The sequence below is a fragment of the Mytilus galloprovincialis genome, chromosome 13 (assembly GCF_965363235.1).
Source record: "Mytilus galloprovincialis chromosome 13, xbMytGall1.hap1.1, whole genome shotgun sequence".
NCBI lineage: Eukaryota > Metazoa > Mollusca > Bivalvia > Mytilida > Mytilidae > Mytilus > Mytilus galloprovincialis.
In genome coordinates, this window is record NC_134850.1 from 37,770,937 (window position 1) to 37,795,352 (window position 24,416).

General features: G+C 31.1%; 1 protein-coding gene and 1 long non-coding RNA gene across 2 annotated transcripts in view; both read right to left on the bottom strand.

Moving 5' to 3' along the window:
• LOC143057489 (uncharacterized) overlaps nt 1–16,346 on the bottom strand; it is a 52,711-nt gene extending 36,365 nt beyond the window's left edge. The window contains exons 1-11 of the mRNA XM_076230796.1: nt 16,143–16,346; nt 14,459–14,501; nt 12,773–12,927; nt 12,290–12,445; nt 10,929–10,971; nt 8,220–8,380; nt 6,062–6,235; nt 5,503–5,712; nt 4,853–4,895; nt 3,058–3,227; nt 260–508 (exon numbers count right to left, since the gene is read on the bottom strand). Coding sequence (XP_076086911.1) covers nt 260–508; nt 3,058–3,227; nt 4,853–4,895; nt 5,503–5,712; nt 6,062–6,235; nt 8,220–8,380; nt 10,929–10,971; nt 12,290–12,445; nt 12,773–12,927; nt 14,459–14,501; nt 16,143–16,299 — 1,561 coding nt within the window. The 5' untranslated portion in view covers nt 16,300–16,346. The remainder of the gene's footprint in view (nt 1–259; nt 509–3,057; nt 3,228–4,852; nt 4,896–5,502; nt 5,713–6,061; nt 6,236–8,219; nt 8,381–10,928; nt 10,972–12,289; nt 12,446–12,772; nt 12,928–14,458; nt 14,502–16,142) is intronic.
• A 935-nt stretch (nt 16,347–17,281) lies between these two features.
• On the bottom strand, nt 17,282–19,909 carry LOC143056372 (uncharacterized). The gene is made up of 3 exons (XR_012972312.1): nt 19,867–19,909; nt 19,151–19,314; nt 17,282–17,447 (listed from the first exon to the last, which is right to left on the bottom strand). It is a non-coding gene; the product is annotated as an uncharacterized LOC143056372 (long non-coding RNA).
• Nucleotides 19,910–24,416: the final 4,507 nt, after the last annotated feature.

Consider the following 24,416-nt stretch of genomic DNA (forward strand, 5'->3'; position numbering starts at 1 on the left):
CAGATACAAACAATAAAAATTATTGATACCTATTACAGTTAGTTTTCTTTAAAAAAAATTAAATGGTAAAGAAAAAAAATGTCAAAGATTTTGTTCTAAATGGTAATACTTTTATATGTGGCGTCACTGGATTAATGTATAGCATCCAATGTAATGGCCCTCACCATATAAATCTACCCAACCTCAATCAAGAAAATACAGTGTAAATATAGAAATTTTTATTTTAAATCTACCGATTCTTACTTCTAGTTCAACAAACCTGTTTCAACACTTTTCTGCCAATTTTTTCTTTCAATGCTATATTCTAACTCAGTGCAAGAAATGAAGTGAAATGTAACACTAGTCATCCGTTGTCCATTGATAAATTTGATTGGAAGGCAACATGTGATTCCATGACAATCAGGGGTAAAAGAGCAATCATCTGACATATAACTAAACCAAAATATACTGCATGATGTTGGGGTTTGTAATGTACATTCTGTTGGCTGCCATAGATCAAAAGAAATTCCTAAAATTTAAAAAGAACTTTTATTATAATTAAGGTTTAAATGAACTTATATGCAGATACTGTGGATTCATTAATATTTGTTAGATACTAATTTTCTTGGATTTCGTGGATACAGGAGAACCACAAATTTAAATATTCAACGAATAACAAATTTTCTAAAGGAATGTATGCAGCATTGCCAAAGCCACGAAATTAAATATCCACGAATATGAAGTTTTCCTCAAACCATAATAAACAGCTGCGCCATGAGCGCATGATACGCCCGACGTCTTGTGTGGAAGTTTTATGCAATAATCATAAATAGTTTCTGAGAAAGTTTTAAGCAATTATCATTTATTGCTTTTGAGACACGGCGGGACATGTGAAACCCCCCCCACCCTGTTTTTTATTTACAAATATCACTAAAATAAAATTTTGAATCAAACCAAAAAGTATACAGATCTTTAGATTAATATAACAAAGAAGTGTGTACAGTTTCAAGCAATAATCATAAATTGTTTTTGCCATACGGCGTGACATGTAAAAAAAACCTCCCCTTTTTTTTTAGAAAAATACGCAATAATTCAAAAATAAAATTTTGAGTCATCACCAAAAAGTATACAGATCTTTAGATTAATATAACAAAGAAGTGTGTAAAGTTTTAAGCAATAATCATAAATCGTTTTTGAGATACAGCACGACATGTAAAAAAACCCTCCCCCTTTTTTACAAAATACTCAATAACAAAATTTTGAATCATCACCAAAAAGTATACAGATCTTTAGATTAATATAACAAAGAAGTGTGTAAAGTTTTAAGCAATAATCATAAATCGTTTTTTAGATACGGCGCGACATGTAAAAAAAACCTCCCCTGTTTTTACAAAATACTCAAAAACTCAAAAATGAAATTTTGAATTATCACCAAAAAGTATACAGATATTAAGATTAATACAAAAAAATGTATAACTAAGAAGTGTGTAAAGTTTTAAGCAATAATCAAGAAACGTTTTTGAGATACAGTGCGACATGTGAAAAAAAATACACCCCTGTTTTAGTTACAAAGTGCCGTAACTCAAAAAGTTTAAATCTTATTTTCACCAAAAAGTATACAGATATTTTGACCATCATAAGAAACAACTACATTAAGTTTCATGAAATTTGGATAAGTCGTTCTCAAGTTACGGTGCGACATGTTTACGCCGGACAGACGGACGGACAGACGTACGGACACAGGACATTTGTATACCATAATACGTCCCGTCAAAATTTTGACGGGCGTATAAAATTGGTACCCAAGAATTTAAATGAATCAACAGTATGTAAATGTTTTTCTCATTTTTTTATTTTTTTTTACAAAAAGTAACTATGTACAAAAAAAGGTGTCAGAAGATAACATAAACAATATTTATTGTTTGTTGTTCTTTTCTTTCAAAATAAGGGAGATCATTGGGAACTCCACAGTTATATTATACTGATAAAAAATGTATGATAGATTTATACTTTTGTTTTAAATAAGGGGGGTAACTTTCAAAGGCATATGACTAACTAACATATTTAACTAAGCCCATTCTGTATTTGCCAGTCCAAAGTCAGGAGCCTGTAATTCAGTGGTTTTCATTTCTTGTTGTAAATCATATCTGGTTTTAGTTTGTTAATTTGCATATAAATCTAGCCATTAGTTGAAATTGTTTTACATTTGTGATTTTTAGGGCCTTTTGTAGCTTGATTAGCAGTATGGGTGTTGCTCATTGTTGAAACAGTGACCTTTATTTCCAAAAGTCTTTTCAGGTTGAGACTTGTCTCATTGGCAATCATACCACATCTTCTAATATCAATATTTCAGTTATGTAATCTCAAAGTACTACATGATATAACCACAGCATATTAGAACAAGAATGCTCAACATTTCATATAACAAGAATAGTGTCAGTAGCTATAGGACACCAGGTACTTTTTCCACTATCAAATTACCATGTTAAGGGAACAATGAAAGCTAGGTCTAAATTCTATGTTTAGTTGGCATACTTTTTTTTTAATTGCACGTTAAAATGACCATGTTTACTACGTTTCAATTTGATGAAACTGCAGATTGATGTTAAACTATCTTCAGCCAAAACTTCCACCTTACATGGGATGGATACAACAGGAGGATAGAGGGATGCACAAGGTGGAAAACTTCTGTAACCTTATTACAAAATGTATCATAGGCAGGGCATTAACATATAATTTGAATAACCAAAAATATTGTACAGTACAACAGACCATATCCACCACCACCAGACACCTCTGAAAAAATAATCATACAAACAAACAAACCAAAAAAACAACAAACAAATCATAGCCCAGATGACTTTGTCTTTGAACAGAAACAATCTGTAGTGGTTTTTTTTTTCTGTGCACACACTTGTGTATAATACTAAAAAATATTGACAGTTTTTCATTTTATTTAATGAGAAACAACCCCTAATATCATAGAAATGGTAAGAGTAACAAGAAAACTGCTATAAACAGCAATATGGATTTTTCTGACTTCCATGATACTATACCACTGCACAGAAGTATTCATACCTTTGAATGGAGCTCTTTCAACAGTCGGATCACACTCTGAGTACAGAAGCTGGGAATTCTCCATAACTGTGTAATCATACAAGCAAACAGAACTATTTCCTTCAAAACATGCCTTGATTTTCATATCCATAGAGAATAACTTGAGGGAAGGAATATGATGAATAGCATATCTAAAATATCATATGTAAAGATATATATTGATAAGTATTAAGTATGACAATACATTTTCATTTAATTCTGTTCTTGTACTACTGTGGATTCATTTTTATTCGTAGTATACCAATTTTCGTGGATTTTGTGGGTAACAGCGAACCACGAATTTAAGAATTCAACGAAGAATAATCCCGAGAAATGTGTATTGAGTCGGATGTTTATTTCCGGTCATGTTATGCAGTTCAAGTATAGTGTTGACTAGCGATAAACATTGTAACATAACACGTGTTTTTTTATTGAAAGAAGATATAAGTATTTTAATTAAATCTATAATAAATATATCTAATATCAGTGATAATTTACTTTTTAAAATTGATTAAAACTGTTCATGGAAAATAACTGCAAGTTGTTAATTACCGTGTCATAGTTTGGTTTACCAGTGATTAAACATCAATATGATTAAAATACGGGGCATTGCCCGTAGGTTAATATTGATTATGACAGAAACATTTATGTTCACACCTTATACTTATATCACTGTTTATTATATCGTGATTAGGGAAATGAGCTTTCAATCATAAAGTTTTGAGTGCCTTATAGAATTCAGACATGAATTTATAAATTGTAAAACAAACAAATAATTAGTTGTTTCTGTCCATTATTGTAATCGAAGTTATCACTGAACACTTTAACCTAGAATGACCAAGCAAGCTTTTTCAATGAATTCCTTCTTTTTTGTTTTGTTTTATTATTGATCAAACCAAGGAGGTTATATGATCTCCTAAATCAAAAAGAAATCCACGAATTACGTATCTATTTGTTTTTGTTGTAATCAGCGATCCACGAATTTATGTATACCACAAAACGTCTTTTTTTCTCTATCCACGAAAATTGATACCCACGAAAATAAAGGAATCCACAGTATATGAACAAACAATAATTTATTTATTTTGCAAAAATATTTCCATACTCTGAACAACACAATGAATAAATTTAGATTTCCCTGTGTATGTTACTTTATTTAACACCATTTTGTCCCCAGTTAGAGTTGTCTTTTTGACATTGTTATTCAACCCCCCTTTTTTAACATTTATTCAAATTTAGTCATTAAGCGTATGGTTACTTGTTTTTTGTAAATATGTTTTTTTGATCAAGTTATGCCATTTTTATTAATATGTAATAGTGTGTTTTCTATGCTGTAATGTAACACTACTGTTTCAGGTTAGGATGAAGGTTAGAGCCTGTTGAAACATTTAAACCACTGCTTTTGTTTGGACCTGTCGTAGGTCAGGAACCAGCTTTTAGTGCTTGTTGTTTGTTGATGTGGTCCGTAAATCTGTTATGCTTCTTGTTTTTTATATAGATTAAAGCATTGGTTTTCACATTTTGGGGCTTTTTGATGCAAGCAAAGGTTTGGTGTTGAAGGCCCTATTTCGACCTATTTTTGTTTATTTTTTACACTTTGTGACTTGGATGGAAGGTTGTGGCATTGGCACTCACACCACATCTTTATTCTATATAAAAAAAACAGTAATGATAACAACCAAAGCTCATTGAGCCAAGTAATAAGAAAGGAAACTTAATTTAATACATATGGCAGTATTTGATTTTGGTCTTTTTTTTGTTTAATTAATCCACTTACACCAGCTGTAGCACTCCATGAATCTTTACCTTCTCTTGTTTACCTAAAAAATATTTATTTATGAGCAAAAAATTTCCATAAAGAAAACCACAATACAAAGAACTCACAAATAACTGGTCAATGTATTGAGTTTGGCTAAATTGGAAAAAAAATATGTAGTGTGTGTGTGTTGATATCTTTCACACCTTTACATGCATGCTACAATGAACAAAGACAAATAAATGTTTTAAAAATCTTAAATATCTCAGACCCACTAAACTTTGATCAAAAACCTTGCAGACATAACCAAACATCGTTCTGTCTTTGTTGCGATTGCTTCATTACAATTTTGTTACAACTGACATGACAAAATCAAGACATCAAAATCTCTCCTGGAGTGCAAGAAAGTGTTTCCAGTGAAAAAGTTCTAAAAAAGATGAAATTGCTTTCTAATTCAACTCATTTAATTGTGTTCATGATCCATGACATGGTACAAAAAGAGGATTTGCACATCTATGACAATCTAAAAACATAAACTTTTCACTGCTGTTTAAATTGCAAACATATAAAGTTGATGTTTGAAATGTTTGTCATGAATGAAGCCATGCATAGTTTCTTTTTTCCATTAGTATTAATAAACTTTTTAATTTTATAACTAAATTTAAACTAACCCCATTCATAATTGATCAAGTTGAATTCAAAGTGGTTTTCCTCAATGTCTACATCAAGTAAATAATCACACGTTCTGAGATTGACAGATGCATAGATGTATCTTTTAAGAACAGGAATTTCAGCACAGCAGGTAACTCTATCGCAAGTCTCAGTAATGTGGCATACAACACTCTCATTCAGCTTGAATGGTGCTGTTATATTAGTACATTCTGGAAAAAAGTACAAGTTATATAGATATAGATAGATGTGCCTGTGGTATGAGTGCCAATGAGACAACTCTCCATCCAATTCACAATTTGTAAAAGTAAACCACTATAGGTATATGTATCAATTACAATAGATGATTTGTATTTTCATTTACAAAAATTATACAATAAATCACAATTTCTGGATAGCTTTTTGAAACTTTATTTGTTGGTATGACAAGAAACAAGTGCAAACATCCTTTGATTTGATGAAAGAATTGCAATTTGTTCAGAATTTTGAATTTACTGCAATAAATACAGGTGACAATCAAATCAGAGTAAGATTTCAAATCAAGCAATGGCCTAAATTTACCATTCTTCCATCCATTGACAGATCCATTGTAAGGCATTAGATTGACATCACAAATATTTGACCACCCCATGTAATCAGAGAGACCAAGTTCTGTCATCAAATCATTGGCTGTAATATCTGTAATATTCCCTAGGTCTGTATTTCTACTCACTAACCAGTCTTCTAGTGAAAATGCTACAAAAGTTAAAAAAAGAAGAAAACATTATAGAAAGTTTTAAGTTATTATTTTATTGGCAACTAGGCGTTCCAAGAAATTGGAATCCTTCCCTCACCCTTGCATTTATACTCGTCACTCTGCTTGAATTTGTACTAATTCCTAAAAGGAACAAGAGGCTCTCAAGAGCCTGAATCGCTCACCTGGTAAACAATGCCTTATATTTAACTTATTTGTAGATCTTACTTTGCTGATCATTTTTGCTGTTTACAGTTTATCTTTATCTATAATGATATTCAAGATAATGACCAAAAACTGCAAAATTTCCTTAAAATTACCAATTAAGTGGCAGCAACCCATCAATGGTTTGTTTGATTCGTCTGAAAATTTCTGGGCTGATAGATCTTGACCTAATGAACATTTTTACCCCCTTCAGATTTGCTCTAAATGCTTTCGTTTTTGAGATATAAGCCAAAAACTGCATTTGACCCCTATGTTCTATTTAAAGTAAGGGCGGCCATGTGTTTTGACGGATCAAAAATCGAAGCACACACTTTGTGCAGGATAATCTAAGGAACTATCATGCTAAGTTTCATCCAAATCCATTCAGTAGTTTCAGAGGAGAAGATTTTTTTAAAGTTAGCAAATATAATGAACAAATTGTGAAAAATTGTCATTAAAGGACATTTACCCCTTAAGGGGTCAATTGACAATTTTGATCATATTAACCTATTTGTAGATCTTACTTTGCTGATCATTTTTGCTGTTTACAGTTTATCTTCATCTATAATAATATTCAAGATAATGACCAAAAACTGCAAAATTTCCTTAAAATTACCAATTAAGTGGCAGCAACCCAACAATGGTTTGTTTGATTCATCTGAAAATTTCTGGGCTGATAGATCTTGACCTAATGAACATTTTTACCCCGTCAGATTTGCTCTAAATGCTTTCGTTTTTGAGATATAAGCCAAAAACTGCATTTGACCCCTATGTTCTATTTTAAGTAACGGCAGCCATGTTTTTTGACGGATCAAAAATCGAAGCACACACTTTGTGCAGGATAATCTAAGGAACAATCATTTTAAGTTTCATTCAAATCCATTCAGTAGTTTCAGAGGAGAAGATGTTTGAAAAATTGTTAACGACGACAGACGACGACGACGACGGACGCCAAGTGATGAGAAAAGCTCACATGGCCTTTTAGGCCAGGTGAGCTAACAAATGTTTTTAACATTTCACAAACATTATTCTCATAAACTCTGTTCATTTTTTATACTCACAAAGAAAATGTTAGTATAAATAACAAGTGAAACTGCGAGCTACTGCTCACTGATGATACCCGCGCGCAAGTGGATAATATTAATAGTGTAAAATTATGCAAGTGTTCGGTAAACAGGAAGTTGTCGAGTGATGACTCTGAAAACGCATCACACGGTATAGCTCACTTGTATAAACCCTGAAACCAAATTTCAGAAATCCTTGAATTGTAATTTTCAACCTGGCTATCAGGTGTAAAAATGATACAAGTGTTCGGTAAACAGGAAGTTGTTGAGTGATGAATCTGAAAACGCATCACACAGTATAGCTGACTTATATCAAGCCTGAAACCAAATTTCAGAAATCCTGGTAGTGTAGTTCCTGAGAAAAATGTGACAAAAAATATTCATGGGACAGACGGACTGACTGACAGACTGATGGACTGACGGACTGACGGAAGGACAGACAGAGGTAAAACAGTATACCCCCCTTTTTTTCAAAGCGGGGGTATAATTATGTATGATGATTGTAACAAATTAAAGTCTAGCTATATCAGTACTTTGAATTGCAATGTCTCTAAATGCATTTCTAATTGGGATATATGAAAAACTTGTAAGGATCTAGGACAGGTCAAGTTGTGCTTTACATGGGGTGGTTAACTCGTGTTATAAAAGAATGAAGTACTTTTAGTCACAGTAAAAACAAAGAGATATGTTGTATTCTTGGGTTAGAACTGCTACTTACATGGGTTTAAGAATCCAGGAGCTTGGTCACAACTCTGTTGATCAACAACTACATCTTTGAAGATCTCGATCTCAAACTCACAATCATTATTTGGTTCCATGCAAACAGATATATTGAGAGTTAAGCTGAATGTATCTAAAGAGGGTGTCTCTATCATGTATCTGTAACAAAGTAAGACATTTAATAAAGTATGTTTATACCTAATAATCTAATTTTGGATGTAACACACTGATTGGCTGAAAGTGTCTAGTCTATAAGTTAATGGATATAATTTTGTCATGTGACGTGGGTTTCCTGTCGGTTATATCCTCTGGGTTATAAAAAAGTAAATAGAAATATCTTTTTCTTTAAAGATCTAGTGATCTTTCATTTATTGTAGATTATTGGCTATAAAACTATAAAATTTGTAATTTCATATTTTCCTTAAATTGAACATTTCACATTTCAAATATGAATCCTTCCAGTGATGGCCGAGAATAACATTTAAAATATGAAGATTTATAATGTACTTATAATGTACATGGTATCAACCAGAAAAAAATCAGATATTAAAATGATTTATGTACATTTGAATAAATTTCTTCGCAAAGCACAGTTGAGTACGACCACAGATGTCTAACCCTGAACAGTTGGGGCAAAAATAGACACAATATTCGTGCTTGATACAGGTTTGATTATTTTTGCTTTTGTGCAATACACCATGCTGCTGCAAATTTATTCTTTTATTTGCAAAAAAAAAAAAAAAACAGCTGCGCCATGAGCACATGATACGCCCGACGTCTTGTGTGGAAGTTTTATGCAATAATCATAAATAGTTTCTGAGAAAGTTTTAAGCAATTACCATTTATTGCTTTTGAGACACGGCGGGACATGTGAAACACGTCCCCCCCCCCCCCCCCCCACCCTGTTTTTTTTTTACAAGTATCACTAAAATAAAATTTTGAATCAAACCAAAAAGTATACAGATCTTTAGATTAATATAACAAAGAAGTGTGTACAGTTTCAAGCAATAATCATGAATTGTTTTTGAGATACGGCGCGACATGTAAAAAAAAACCTCCCCTTTTTTACAAAATACTCAAAAACTCAAAAATAAAATTTTGAGTCATCACCAAAAAGTATAAAGATCTTTAGATTAATATAAAAAAGAAGTGTGTAAAGTTTTAAGCAATAATCATAAATCGTTTTTGAGATACAGCACGACATGTGCAACATGTTTACGCCGGACAGACAGACGGACGGACGGATACCGGACATTTGTATACCATAATACGTCCCGTCAAAATTTTGACGGGCGTATAAAAATTAAAAGAAATTTTCTGTTTAATATCTGAAATCTTGAGAAAAAATTGTCCCCACCGGGAGTTTTTTTTATTCCTAAACTGTTGGGACAATAACCCCCAAAATCAATCCCAACCTTCCTTTTGTGGTTATAAACCTTGTGTTTAAATTTCATAGATTTCTCTTTACTTATACTTAATTTATCTTCTGGAAACCAAATGTCTTCGGACAATGCTGAGGACTACGACTACGTGATACCAATATACAACCGCAAAATTGTTTGCGGTCGTATAAAAAAAACCACATTATAAAACTATATGCATGTGATAACAATAATGTAATTAGGGTACAAAATATGGATGAGAGCAGATTCTGAGATCATACTCTTGAATCCCTGTACTGTACTGCATGAAACCATTTGTGGTGGCAAAAAGTAAAATCACAAAAATACTGAACTTAGAGGAAAATCAATTCCGAAAGTCCATAATCACATGGCAAAATAAAATAACAAAACACATCAAAAACGAATGGACAAGAACTGTCATATTCCTGAAAATGGTGGATTAAACCTGGTTTTATAGCGTTAACCCTCTCACTTTGATGACAGTCTCAACAAATTCTGTTATATTTACAATGATGCGTTAACTAAACAGACACAATAAATAAAATAGTCAAAATATGGGTACAGCAGTCATCATCGTGTAACAATTTTAAAAGGAACAATTTAACAGAACACAAAAAACACATTCATTGATTTGCGTGTCTGAGTCAGAAAACTTTATACGTCACATATATTTGTTGTTCAATGTACATACAAACAATTTTAAAATTTCACATAGGCAATGTTAGCATATGTTAAAAAATCAAAAGTATGTAAGAATAATTTTCAGAAATAGACCGAGATTTAAAATAGTCCAAAAGTTATATAGAATTTACAAGAATCCACAAATACTTAATTCCACTACGCAATTGAATGATTTTGATGTTTGAGGTTCAACGTATTTTGTAATTCATAATAGAAATATATCATAATGATATAAAATAGAACAATATCATAATGACGGGATCTTTTAAAGTACAGAGTCACGTTATAAGAACCAAAGAAATACAAAAAGTTGCATATACAAAACACCCCACCAAAACATGAAAGACAATACAAACACATTGACAGGATGTATAAGTACCGAGCCACTTTAAACTGATATCACATAAAACAATCCAACAGTAAAAGTAATATTAATAATAGAACAGAGACAAATGAAAGAACAATAAAACATGTTGTTAAGATGATAAACAACATCAGGATGCAGAATCTTTACATCAAGACCATCGTGATTCAAATCTTTAACTGTACATTGATAAAATGAATGTTTATAACTGCCATTAAATGTCTTTTAATGATATGAATAAAAAAAATGTTTTACATACTTTATATTCACTATTCCCAATAGTCCAAAGGTGTACAAGTTACCTGAAAATAAAAGTAATATCTCTTGATGATCCTTATCTTGTGATTTGGTTATATGAAGCCTTTAAAGTGAGAGATCTGAGAGAAAAAATAATCTGGAGATATGACACAAAGACAATTTTTACTTCTCTTTATTTCCAAGCTTTAGTGATTCCAATGTGTTTTGGGGTACCATGAAGAGGAAGCAGTTGTTTCGATTAACTTCTTAACCTATAATGGACAATCAGTTTTATTTAAGGCTGGAAAGCAGGGATTATGCTACTGTGAGTCTTGAAAATTTCATTTTTATCCATCCTGATTGCCACAAGCATTATCTAGTCACCCAGATGTTTAAATAGCTGATTTATTTATCAGTAGACTTCCATTTATATCAAATTGAAATAGTAAGTATTCATTTATATGTTAATATAATCAAAGACACATTGTATTTCTTTATTTTCTTATCTGGCAGGAATTGTACAACACAAAAATCAAGACATTTGTGCATAAAAAATGAGAAATACAACTCTAAAACTCAGAACTATTATACTCCTTAGATAATGGTTTCCTTAGATCTGAAACTTACCATACGAAACTTCTGACAACTTAATATCATGAACTAAATTGTCAATTTCTAGTCTTAAGTTGTTTCTGCATTGAATGATTCTGAACACTGTTGTTACTTTTGTGTTTAAGGTTGGAAGATTGACACAACATTGTACACTCTGGCAATTCTCTGATATAAAGCATGAATAACTACTATGGTGGTCTATTGGTATTACTTTTACATCAGCATTCTCACATCCTGTAAATGAATAATGAAAGCAGTCAACTAATTATTTTCAGCAAACTGTAATTAAAGCTGAATTCTGTATTCATTAGTTTTCTCCTATTAATAATACATTTTTGGGTCATAACCTAAGTTACATAATACTGTTTACAAATCCCAAGCAGATATTTAAAAATGTTTCAAACAAAATCCTTCTAATTAAGTTGTAACATTCTATTATAGAATTGAGTATTGCACACTCCAAGATAAATATGTGGTCTTTATACAAAGGTTCATTTACAGGCATACTTTGACCTATAATTATTAACTATTTACACATTGCAGTCATGTCACATATCTTTATTTATAGTAGTTCATGAAAGTAATATTTTTTTCTAAATTATAAGTTTTGTGCTAGTACAGGTGTAAAAAATCATTTGCCCTTCCATCTATTACTCTCTCTCGCTCTTCTTTTTCTTTGCTACCCAATGATTGACTATTTTGATTCCCTTTATCTGTAAATAGTTAATAGTTGACTGTTAAAGCTTGGTACACAATATGATTTAAACAAACCATTATAATTGTAAAAATAATAAACATAGCAAGGTGCTGTTTTAAGAAACTGGTCTATCTTTAGATCCTGCTTCAGCTGAACTTCGGCCCATTCTAGCAAGTATCCTCCATACTTTGGTGAGTTCTTTTCTTCAAGCCAAGTACCCAGTGAAAATTCTAAAACAAATATGAGAATCAGAGTTTTGGTAAAAAAAATATTAACAGAAGACTGAGAAACAGCTGCCAAATAAAAAGAAGACTGTCATTTTACAGCTCTAATTATTTTAGAAAAAATAATGTAATTCTGGAACTTAAAGTTGATATGGAAGATAAGTCAAAGGTCAAATATTTTTTCTTCAAAATTGGGAAAAATCTTCGAATGGGTAGCGGGTCCAAAATGAATCCACTGTTATTAAAATTGCAAGAAAGAAAGGTATTTTTAATATAATAAATATATAAATATGATTTCAACATATTAAAAATATCTTTAAAAGATTAAATTACCATTTTCCTTTGATCTGTCACAGATATCTTTGATTATTTTTCTCCCATCTAATATGACCTCATTTACAGAGCAGGTACCATTTGCTTCCAGACACACCAAAATGTTAAAATACACCATATAACTATTTTCTGCTGCCAAGTTGTAAATCACAATTCTATAATAATAAAAAAAAAGTAAAAGATATCAAATATGTTGACACTACTGTTTTTACTGTTTCAATATGCTGTAAAAAAAAAAAAAAAAAAAAACCAACACCACCATGTATCTTGTGCAGTGGTTGTTCTTGGTTGCTGTTTTAATAATGCTATTGTTTACATAATTATAAATTAAGCCATAAGTTTTCCACTTTTGAATTACTTCACATTTTGTCATGTCAAGATCATTTATAGCTCATTTTAAAGTGTGATTTTGTCTGGTTGTTGAAGGCCATACAGTGACCTTTAGTTGCTAAGTAATACATCAACATTTGACTCTGAAGGACAGTTACATAGCAGGTACCATTCACTTTCAGGCACATCAAATTTGTTTAAATACACCATGTAACTTTTTTAGCTGCAAATGTAAGTGATAAATTTGTCCTGGTAAAATATGTCTGGGCGGACAAATATTACCAGTATAAAAAGTCCATGGTTACAGAATTTACTAGTATATTTAGTCCGGTGTTAGTAATATATGTCCTCAGACTTATTTTCCTAAATAATCATGTCCTATAAAATCCTATAATAAATTCAATTATATTTAAACAATTATATTTAAACAATGGATTTTAAATGTTATGTTTTAATAATGTTTAAGAGTTTCATAGTTATATTTTTGATAAAATCCATTAATAGTCCTATGTTAAAATGTTCATGCCCTTAGTTTTAAAAGATGAAAATGAATGTGTTTTAATATTCATATTGTTAAAGAACAAAAGAGTTGTACACTAATATTTTCAATAAAATTTGTCTCCAGACTAATTTTCCTAGGAAATCATGTCCATATGTCATTAATAGTTCTAGGTTAAAATGTCCATTGCCTTAATTTTTAAAGGTAAGTATAAATGATAGGTTATATTGCTGGTTCTCACTACATTGAAGACCTGTTGGAGACCTTCTGCTGTTGTTTTTTCTATGGTTGGGTTGTTGTCTCTTTGACACATTCCCCGTTTCCGTTCTCAATTTTATAATATTGTTAAAGAGTTGTGTATCAATTTTTTAAATAAAATTTATGTCCCCGGACTAATTTTCCTAGGAAATCATGTCCATATGTCATTAATAGTTCTAGGTTAAAATGTCCACGTCTTTTATTATAAAAGGAAAATGTTATAAGCAATGGAAACTCAATATTCATGTTTTAATTAGGTTATAAAAAAATAAAGGAAATGTCAAATCTTAACTAAGATTTATTTTCCTACTATTTGGAATATTTTTATGATATAATAAAACTTTTAGAAAAACAAGTCTTGGGACAATTTTTCCTAGGAAAACAAGTACCAGACAAATTTTACTAGCTATGGACTAAGTTTCCTAGGAACATTTGTCCTAGGACTTATATTCCTAGTAAAATCATGAACATGGACTTGATTAACTAGGAAAAAAAGTCTTGAGGACAAATTTTACTACCGGATCAAGTTTACTGTTACACCAAATGTATAAAAAAATCTTTTAACTACAAGTAATATTCTTTAAAACAGAATAACTTACTCAGTTCTCAACACACCAACAAGTCCATGCTTCATCCAAGTACCTAAAATATCAAATGTAGTTAATTTTATTTTAAACTATTAACAGCGAATTATGATAGTAATAAGTATTTCAAAATTAAATAGTTCTTTACAAGTGACAATAACTGTAGAAAATTATTACAACCGAAACCATTCAAGATTTAAAACCAATACTTAAAATGGTCTGCTAAATTCTAAATTTATCTAAAGCTATGAAATAATGATTAATCATGAGGGTTTGGATGGGGTTAAATGATTAAAGAATAATGCCCTTAAAAATGAAGATTAGAGAATAACAGGCAAAAAAAATGAAGATTAGAGAAAAAAGGGGTTAATTTTTTGAAGATTAGAGAAAAAAAGGGGTTATTTTTTTGGCAGCAGTCCTTTTGCGCCAATTACTGTTTTTCAGGGGTATCATTTGCGCCAATTTTTTTTTTCAAAATGTATCATTTGCGCCAATAATCGGAACTCATTTGCGCCAATTTACCTGTACACATATCAATCATAAATATATTTATGATGAATAATTGTTCTTATTTTTGGCTTAAAAAGTATCATATGATCGGAGATATTTCACCATGAAGATGAGCATCTGGAGAGAAATGACTTGAAATGCAGTAGACAGTCCATGTACAGAGAGAGAAGAAAACGTATTGCTTTGCTAAATATTTAATATAAGATATGCCAAAAGAGAAGAAAATATAAGCTTTTGCTGATTATGTTTTGCTTTGCTCCCACCATCCGTATGGGCGGAAACTCTATCTACCGCAAGACGTACTAGTAATGGAGCAGAAGCATTCCACGGGGAATTATTATGAACTGTTTTATGTATTTCATCCTTCAATGTTTGTCTTTTTGGATAATGAAGTTAAGTAACAAGCTACTACATACCTTAAATTAGGAAGTACCCATGCAGCAGCAGTAAGAAGAAAGTGTGTTTCAGAAAAGGAAACATTTGCCGTGTAAACTGCCGTTTCCAAGTCCGAATAAAGGTTGAGGGAAGTCATTTTTCTTCTAATTGGCGCAATCGTATGATTTATTTTTAGCGCAAATGATACCATGTAATTTTAAAACAGGTGGCGCAAACGTAGCATTGGAGAAAAAAAGTTGTGGCGCAAAAGGACGCATTTTTGGCGCAAACGGATCTCTCCCATTTTTTTTTTAAAGATTAGAGAAAAAAGGATTGAAAATTAAATGTTTACAGATTAACAGACCCCCATCCAGACCCTCAATCATTGAAGACCAATTGGTGACATTCTGCTGTTGTCTGTTCTATGGTCGGGTTGTTGTATCTTTGACATATTTCCCATTTCCATTCTCAATTTTATTGGCATTGAAATCATTGCTGCTTTCTTGGCAGTGTGACCTTATTATAAACAAGAATAAATGTGTTGTGCTTAGCATTGTAACTTAAACTAGAAATTATATTTTCAGAAAACAGGAAGGTGTTCCAACATATAAAAATGTCCCTAAAGATAAAATAAAATAATGCTCATACATTTCAACTCATCACTGCCAAGCTGCTTGCCAAATATAGTCATTCAGTGTTTTTACTTTTTAAGAAAGTTGTGATGAATATATATTTGTTTTTATTCAAAGTGTGTTTTAGAATTGGTAGTATGACACATGTTCATATAACAATATTTTATTTAATGCCAAATTACCCCATTTGTAATCCACCAATGATATTTCCTCTGACAATCTTTCCAGTTGTAAAGTTAACTTCATGTTGCAGTGGTCTATTGATAATGATACTTCCATTGTCCTTCCTAGATCTTCTACATCAACACAACAGCTTACTGTGTCACAAGTATATCCCATGTTACATGTTATTTCTCCAGACAAAGCTGGAAGATCTTCATCATCTGTACATACTAAATTAAAAGAAAGTGTTAAAAACTGTGAATATAAGTCTTTGACTTTAAATAAATTATCATTAAATTACTAATAACAATTAATTAAAATAGATATAACAACACTGAATATTTAAAAGTGGTGTATTTTTCAAGGTAAAAATTGATAATTATATATCTGTTAGAATTAAATCAAATATTCATTCATTGGCTAGCTTATCGTCAATTTGCTAACTATCATTTCTCTGACTCCTAGCCTAGGTATGTGCCTATATTTAACAATCAACAGAGGACCACAACTCTGAAGGGAAAATTGCCCATATCAAACATCACCCCAAAATTGTCATCAGTAACAATATATTCAAATTAAAATTGGTTGAAAGATTCAGAGGTTACTGACAAAAAAATTAAATAGAGTGCTATTTTCCAGACTATCAATAACCATAACTCCTGAATGGTGAAAGTGAAAATCAATCATTTAAACAGAACTTGACCCTCTGCCATTTGGTCAAAAAGTAATAAGACACTAGAATTTTAAAAGCATTGGTTGAATGGTTTATAAGTCATGACACAGATACATTTAGCAATTGTCGCCCCTGACTGTTCACAGCTGTAATACTTCACCATAATAATAAAATTATTTCTTTGGAAAATTATGTTAAAAATGTCTAATCAGCCATGAATCCTGTAATGATTGTCACAATGGTGAAATTTTGGCAGTCTTAAAACCTGGTTACAGTAGAGACTCTCTTTTTCAAAAGGTTAATATGAATGATTAATGAAAGTCAATGTGTTTGACAGCTACCTAACAACACAAAATACTTCTACAGGAAAAATTTCTAAAATATATCAACAAATATCTATACAATACATTCAGCACTTTATTGTCCAGAGTCTAGGAATAAATTTATCAGACTATCAAAGAAATATCCATTTACTTACACGACTTCCATCCATTGGTAGAAGGACTGTACAAATCACTGAAGTTGTTACATCTCACAGAAAGAAGATAGTAAGACAAACCAAGGTGTTCAAGCAACTCAGATGCTGCAATACTGTCCAAACTATCATTTTCATCAAGACCTCTTTCATTCTTCCACTTTGATATGGAAAAATCTGTAAAAAATACAGTAAATATGCATCCTCTCAAAAAAACATCTGTAGCATAAACTATATTTTTTTTGTGAATAGTATAAAAGAACAAGAATGTGTCCGGGGTAAACAGATGCCCCAATGGCACTATAATTTTTTATATTCAGTGGACCGTGAAATTGGGATGAAAACTCTTATTTGGCATTAAAATTAGAAAGATCATATCATTGGGAACATGTGACCTATGTTTAAAGTTGATTGAACTTCAAATTTATCAAAAACTACCTTGACCAAACACTTTAACCAGAATCAGGACAGAAGGAGGAACGAACAGATGGATGCACAGACCAGAAAGCATAATGCTCATAAATGGGGCATAAAAACTTTAAAATAAACTTTTCCAACATGAGTGGTCTATAGAACTTCATGTATATTTGACATTTTAACCTATTATGAATGTTTTCTTTGTTCACACATCATTGTCAATATAATGAAATTTGATACAACTGTCATGCAAGTGAGAGGTTTTACCTAGCTAGGTTCAATCCACCATTTTTTTACATAAGAAAATACCTGTACCAATTCAGGAAGATGACAGTTGTTATCCATTTGACTGATGTGTTTGAGCTTTTGATTTTGCCATTTGATTAGGTACTTTCCGTATTGAAAATTCCTTTTTAAGTTTTTGTGATTTTACTTTTTCATTCTATAAGATTTTTTTTTTGAAAGGGAAGAATTGTTTGACACCCCATTACAGAATATTCTAATATGACGTGCTTCTTTCGCTTTGTAAACAACACTGTGATTTATTTCTCGATGTATCTATACTTAGCGCAGACTTAATGATATACATAATAATGGTTGTTACAATATACTTCCCACGTAAATCTACATGTATTGGAACCTATTTGCAGACCTTTTGCTATTTATTGATTAAAAAAGTGCAATTATAAAAAGACAAAATAACTGTTACTCTTATACGGATGCATAATAAATAGCAGTAATGCACAAGAGCTCGGAGAAATCAACAAAATAAAAATAAAATAAAATTCAACGAAAGTCTATTAATTTTTTTGGCGCATTTAAGTCTGATTTCAAAACATGACGACATGCAAATTAAACCGTTAAAGTTGAAAGTTTTCTGTTACGTGAACCATCGAAATTCCTATGATATTGTATCAAAGTTGATTTTTGAGGTAGTTTTTGTTTTATATTCTTTTCTATTTCATTATTTGCATATTTACTAATTTCAGCAAGCCAACATGGTGGCTCCTTAGTTACGAAATGTCAACTTTGGATTTGACGGAAGCTTATGAGAAAATCATGTAAATTAAAAATAGCAAATGTTGGGTTTAAGAATTAGAAGAATTAAACAGTTTTTTTATAGCGGTTATTTAAGAAAAAACCCATGCAAGATACGGATTTATTTAGATATTTGAGCTTTATCTAACAGGGAGTTAAAAAGATCAGCCACACACACACCAAACTAAACGTCGCTTCAGTATTTTAAAGACCGTATTTGTCATATTAGAATCGAAAGAATTCATGGAAGCCATAGATTGTTGGAAATTTAAACATGGCCTGGGCCATGATATTCGCTAATTTTATCCCTCGCTAACGCTCAATATCAATTGAATTCGAATATCACGGACTAGGCCATGTGTAAATTTCGAACAATCTATGGCTTCCATGAATTATTTCTTAAATATACTACTAGTAAAATATACCTTCTTTAATAAATCCACCATTATTACTACACTGCAAGATCGGTAGCATCATATTCTCCACTACCACATAGTCCTGTTCACAGGTACCCTGGCTCTCTGTACATATACTTATATTCTTAGATATCAGATATGAATGTTCCATTTTAAGGTAGTGTATGGACAATCTAAAATATACAATATAAAACTTCTAATACAAGAAAATATGTCATACAGAAACCATACCCAGCTCAAACTTCCAGATCTTCATTTCCAGTGAACCCTGAATTTTGGTCCAACTATTATTTGAATTCTTTTTTTAATCGCATCTTTAAAATGAATGTGTGTAAACTTTAACATAAATCAGGAAGGCCATGCAAACAGAGGTACAGACTGTTAAATGGAAAAGTCCTGAAAAATAATGCATCCCTCAACTATACTCTGCTGGGCTTGAAAAAAAATCCCTTATTGAATTTTTTTTCAATAATTACTAAATTTCTTCCTAAGACAAGATACACTAATTACATAATGCTGTTGATTTATTACTTGAGATTGAAAACATTTAAAAAGTCAACTGTCAAATAGGGTCTCATATTTCTCTCCCCAATAATAATAACATTTCCAATTTCAGAATTTCTGAAATAGATGATATCATAAATGACGAAAAAAAATTATATACCATATATTATTAAATCTAATCTTATCAATAAACAAAATAATATAATTATTAATATACATACTCTATGTTCACAATTCCTGCTAATGAGAACTTCTTTACAGTACCTAAAATTGATAATGTATTTTAAACCAAAATGCATGTGCTTTAAATATCAAACCCACATTTGTAATTAACATTCTAGTAAACAGAAACTATTTGTCAAACAGAAATATCTGTTGAAATTTATTGTGCTCAATTGACATTTATAGCAATATTGACTTATTAACAGATCCTGTCCTGATTTTTATTTTTGTCATTTTCCGTATTTGGTCAAAATAGGTATCAAGTAGAAATTGACTTTTCTGTCATGTCAAATTTCCTGTATCTTAAAAATTCACAAGACAATAGACAATACTTGCATTTTTCTCTATATGTTCCATTTTAAGCCTTGGCAGCCATGTTGGTTGAAAGTAGGATCTTCTGGCATATATATTAAAACTAAATACCTAAGATAATTTTTGGCCAATTTGGTTAGAGGAAAATCTATGGGTAAAAGTTGATGGACAACAGAACTGATGTAGACAGTCAATTGATTAATTTGGACCACGTGAGCGCTTAAAGTAATTTTAAGTAGATAATTCACTATTTAAATATTGTAAATAATAGGTGAACTAAGGAGTTCTTATTGGGACTCTCACCTGATAATTTACCAGAAATGATAAAAACTTGTAGAAATTGTATCTTACCAAAGGAAAACTCAGTTATTGAGGTGTTGTATACAAAATTGTCTATCCCAACAGTAACAACATAAGAACATGGATCAATTAGAACTATGGTATGGAAGCTTCTTTTTAACTTGTTTTCAAAGACACAACACTCAATACTAGTACATAAAGCTGACAGATGACATGGAATATCTATGTAAGGCATTGCTGGTGTTACCAATGGGCATGCTGAAAAATAGTCATAAATATATGAAAAATAAATTGCTTCGCTGAGCGCAGCTTGATACAACCGTAGAGGTCCAATCCTGAACAGTTGGGACATAATATTTGTGCTTGATACTGGTCTGAATTTGGATTGTAATAAATATTTGACACATAATAACTGTGATCAAAGATTACATAGAATTGTTTAAATGATTTGAATGCTGTTGAAAATTGACCCCCCTCCCCCCAAAAAAAATTACCCCCCCCCCCACACACACACACCTTTTTCACCTTTTTTGGGCAAAAAAATAAAAATATTTGAAGAAATTTTCTTTTTAATTTTTGAAACCTTAAGAAAAAATTGCCCCCCTTTTTTTTCTGAAAAAAAAACTCTTTCCCTCAAGATATGGTCAAAACCTCAATTCAAATTTCCAATGGACTTTGTTACCATTATTACCCATTTAATAATTTAAAAGCAGTGTAAGGGTGGTAATCTAAACTTCAAATTTTACTTATCAACAATTTTCCATTAACCAGGACACCCTTGTTTTCCTCCTTTTTGTCCCTAATTCCTAAACAGTTTGATCGAGCCATAACCCCGGGCCAAAGCCAATCATAACCATCCCTTTCTAGTATGGAATCCTTGTGGTATAATTTCAGAGAGATCCATAGACCAATCCACAAGATATTGTCTGGAAACTAGTATAAATATTATTGGGGCCCATTTTTAGGCCTGTAATTCCTAAACTAGGACCACAACCCCAAAATCAATCCCAACTTTCCTTTTTGTGGTTATAAACCTTGTGTTTCAATTTCATAGATTTCTATTCACTTATACTAAAGTTATTGTCTGGAAACTAAATATGTTTGGACCACTACAACAACGAAAACGATGATACCAATATACCACGGCAATTTTTTTTTTGTGGTTGTATAATATCAGATTATTACATGGCATTTTTCATATCGCATGTATTATCAGCCATAGGTTCAATATCAGCCCAAGTCAGCCGCATGGCTCGAGGGCTGATATTGACCGAGGGCTGATAATACATGAGATATGAAAAATGACATGTTATGATCTTTTTATCATATGCTTCAACAGTAAAGAAAAATAACAGATTCATATAATGATCCTTTTAGAAAAGAAGTTCAAAGAGTGAAAAGTTCAGGGACGTCGGACCCAAATTTTGGTACATTCGATATGAGTCTTTCTAACATATGCCTCAACAGAGAAAAAAAAACATTTTAACATGGACGAATCGATAAAAAAAATAATTCAACAATATACATAATAAACATTGTTTGGAAAAGTCAACCTTTTTTAAAATAACTTTTTAAATTATGTTTGAAACTTTTAAAAAATGCATTTATTAAATAAATATTTTTTTTTTTTTTTTTTTTTTTTTTTTTTTTTATTATTTTACACAATATATTTTCCAGTATCCAAATAATTGTTTTGTACACTACTTTGTAATGTTTTTCACTGAAAACGTAGTATTGAGGTGTATTTTCCGGAATTTGACGAGTATCACCGGAATGCCATGTGATAACGTTACGGAAAGGCATGTGATAACAATCGAAGCATGTGATAAACTTTTCATATCAGCCCGCTAAGTACTAATTGGAAAAAATATGAAATATACGTTAATTTAATGCTATTATCATACGGTAAAATTCATATGTTATTTAGTCTAAGTATATGATAATAAGGCAATGTAACATGATAATTCAAGATCAAAATGACACGAAATAAAAAACATATACAGGTAACTTTGCAACAACAACTATGAACTTCTCAATGAAATCAAGTTTTTCAAAAGGTATTTTCTCTTGTCAGTGTCTACCCTTTTTCTTTTTCAATAATCATAAAAGTTGTAAAATCATTTATATCAATAATAAGAACATAATTCAAAAACTTCATTTCCTTATCTTTATATTATGTAAAAAAAATTATTCTGAAATCATTAACTCACTTTTCAATATTTTTATTTAAATATTTCATTGAACATTAATATTTTTTATTATCAAAATCATTATGTTTCTCAGGCCAATTTCAATAGCTGATAATTTTTTCCTCGTCTTGAATGACTGAATAAACAGTGGATGTATGAAAAGAGTTTTATTTATGCAATTTCAGTACTTATATATCAAAGTTTTAAAAATATGAGTTTTATATACTGCAAATTCAGAAATTTTTGCAATGCTTTTATTATTGTTAAATTTTCAAAAGGATCAGCAAGATTAAAAAATTGCATTTTTAATTTTGATAGAACTTTTGTTATAGCCATTCCCAGAATCCCCTTAAAAACCACACATATCTGAATTTACAGTAATCATCACCTATTTGAAAAAGGAAAATGAAAAATATGTCTCTAAATCATACAATACAAACCATTTGTAAAGTGCCAGAAGGTGAACTTATTAATGATATCATCTACATCACATTGATTATCCAATAAATATGGAGCTATGCCAGTATCTTCAAACAGAAGAAGTTTTCCATAATCTGGCAGTGGTAAAGACATCTCTTTGGTCTGTAGCCAGGCTGACAAGGAAAAATCTGAAAAAGAAAGAAAATGTAATAAAAAGGAATACTGTGGTATAGTATAGATTTCATTGGTAAATGATAAATAAAACTTACTTCTAAAGTATTTAAAAACTTATCAAACTGTCTGTAACAAAAAGTGTGTAAAAAAAATTATGATTGCACTAGAAGATTTAACAGCATTAAAACATTGTTGAAAAATAAGAGCAGTAAACAAAGATTCTTTATTAGTCTGTCTCATGCCAAAAGCTTGTAGTTTAGTTGTTGTCATTGGTTGATGATTGACAATTTTTTTTGTTAAATGTTATATAAGTTTATTTCAGGCCCTTGGTTTCCTCTTTAAAATTGTTTTAAATTTTGTTCTCCTTCGGCTTTTTGTAGCTTAAAATTATGTATGAGTTATCGCTATTGCTTTATATAATGTATGAGTTGTCCTTATTGTTAAGGTTATGCAGTGACATGTTGTTGTTCACTGTCTAAAAACAAAGACTCACGGAAATTACGCATTCTCTTCAAAGTTTAATGACAAATGAATTTGCTCAAACATGCACTCTTTCTTGAGAGAAGCAGATGGAATTATGGGTACATGGTGCCACAACATTTGAATCTATAAGTTAAATTTAACTGCAAGTTAAGTGATTACAAATATAAATCCTAACTACTCCTGAATATAAAAGTAATTTTTGTTTTTTTAAGGTTTTATTCAAATTAGAGAAAGGATTTTTTACAGCAACTGATAAAAAGTACACATTACTTGACTGATAATAGCTGGTATCCCATGCACACAAGGCCTTGGTCAGCCATGTGTTACTAAGTATCTGTGCAGACACATGACAAGTCTTGTTACTCTCAAAGCAAATACTCATGTTCAGGCTGACTAAGTACATGCTTTCACCACTAAAATCCTCTATACTGTAAGACAGACGCAATACACCAGCAAGCCAAAAACTTTTCTGTTCTCCTTTAAAAGAACAAACAAGTGAAACTGCGAGCTACTGCTCACTGATGATACCCCCGCCGCAAGTGGATAATATTAATAGTGTAAAAATATGCAAGTGTTCGGTAAACAGGAAGTTGTCGAGTGATGAATCTGAAAACGCATCACACGGTATAGCTGACTTATAAAAATCCTGAAACCAAATTTCAGAAATCCTT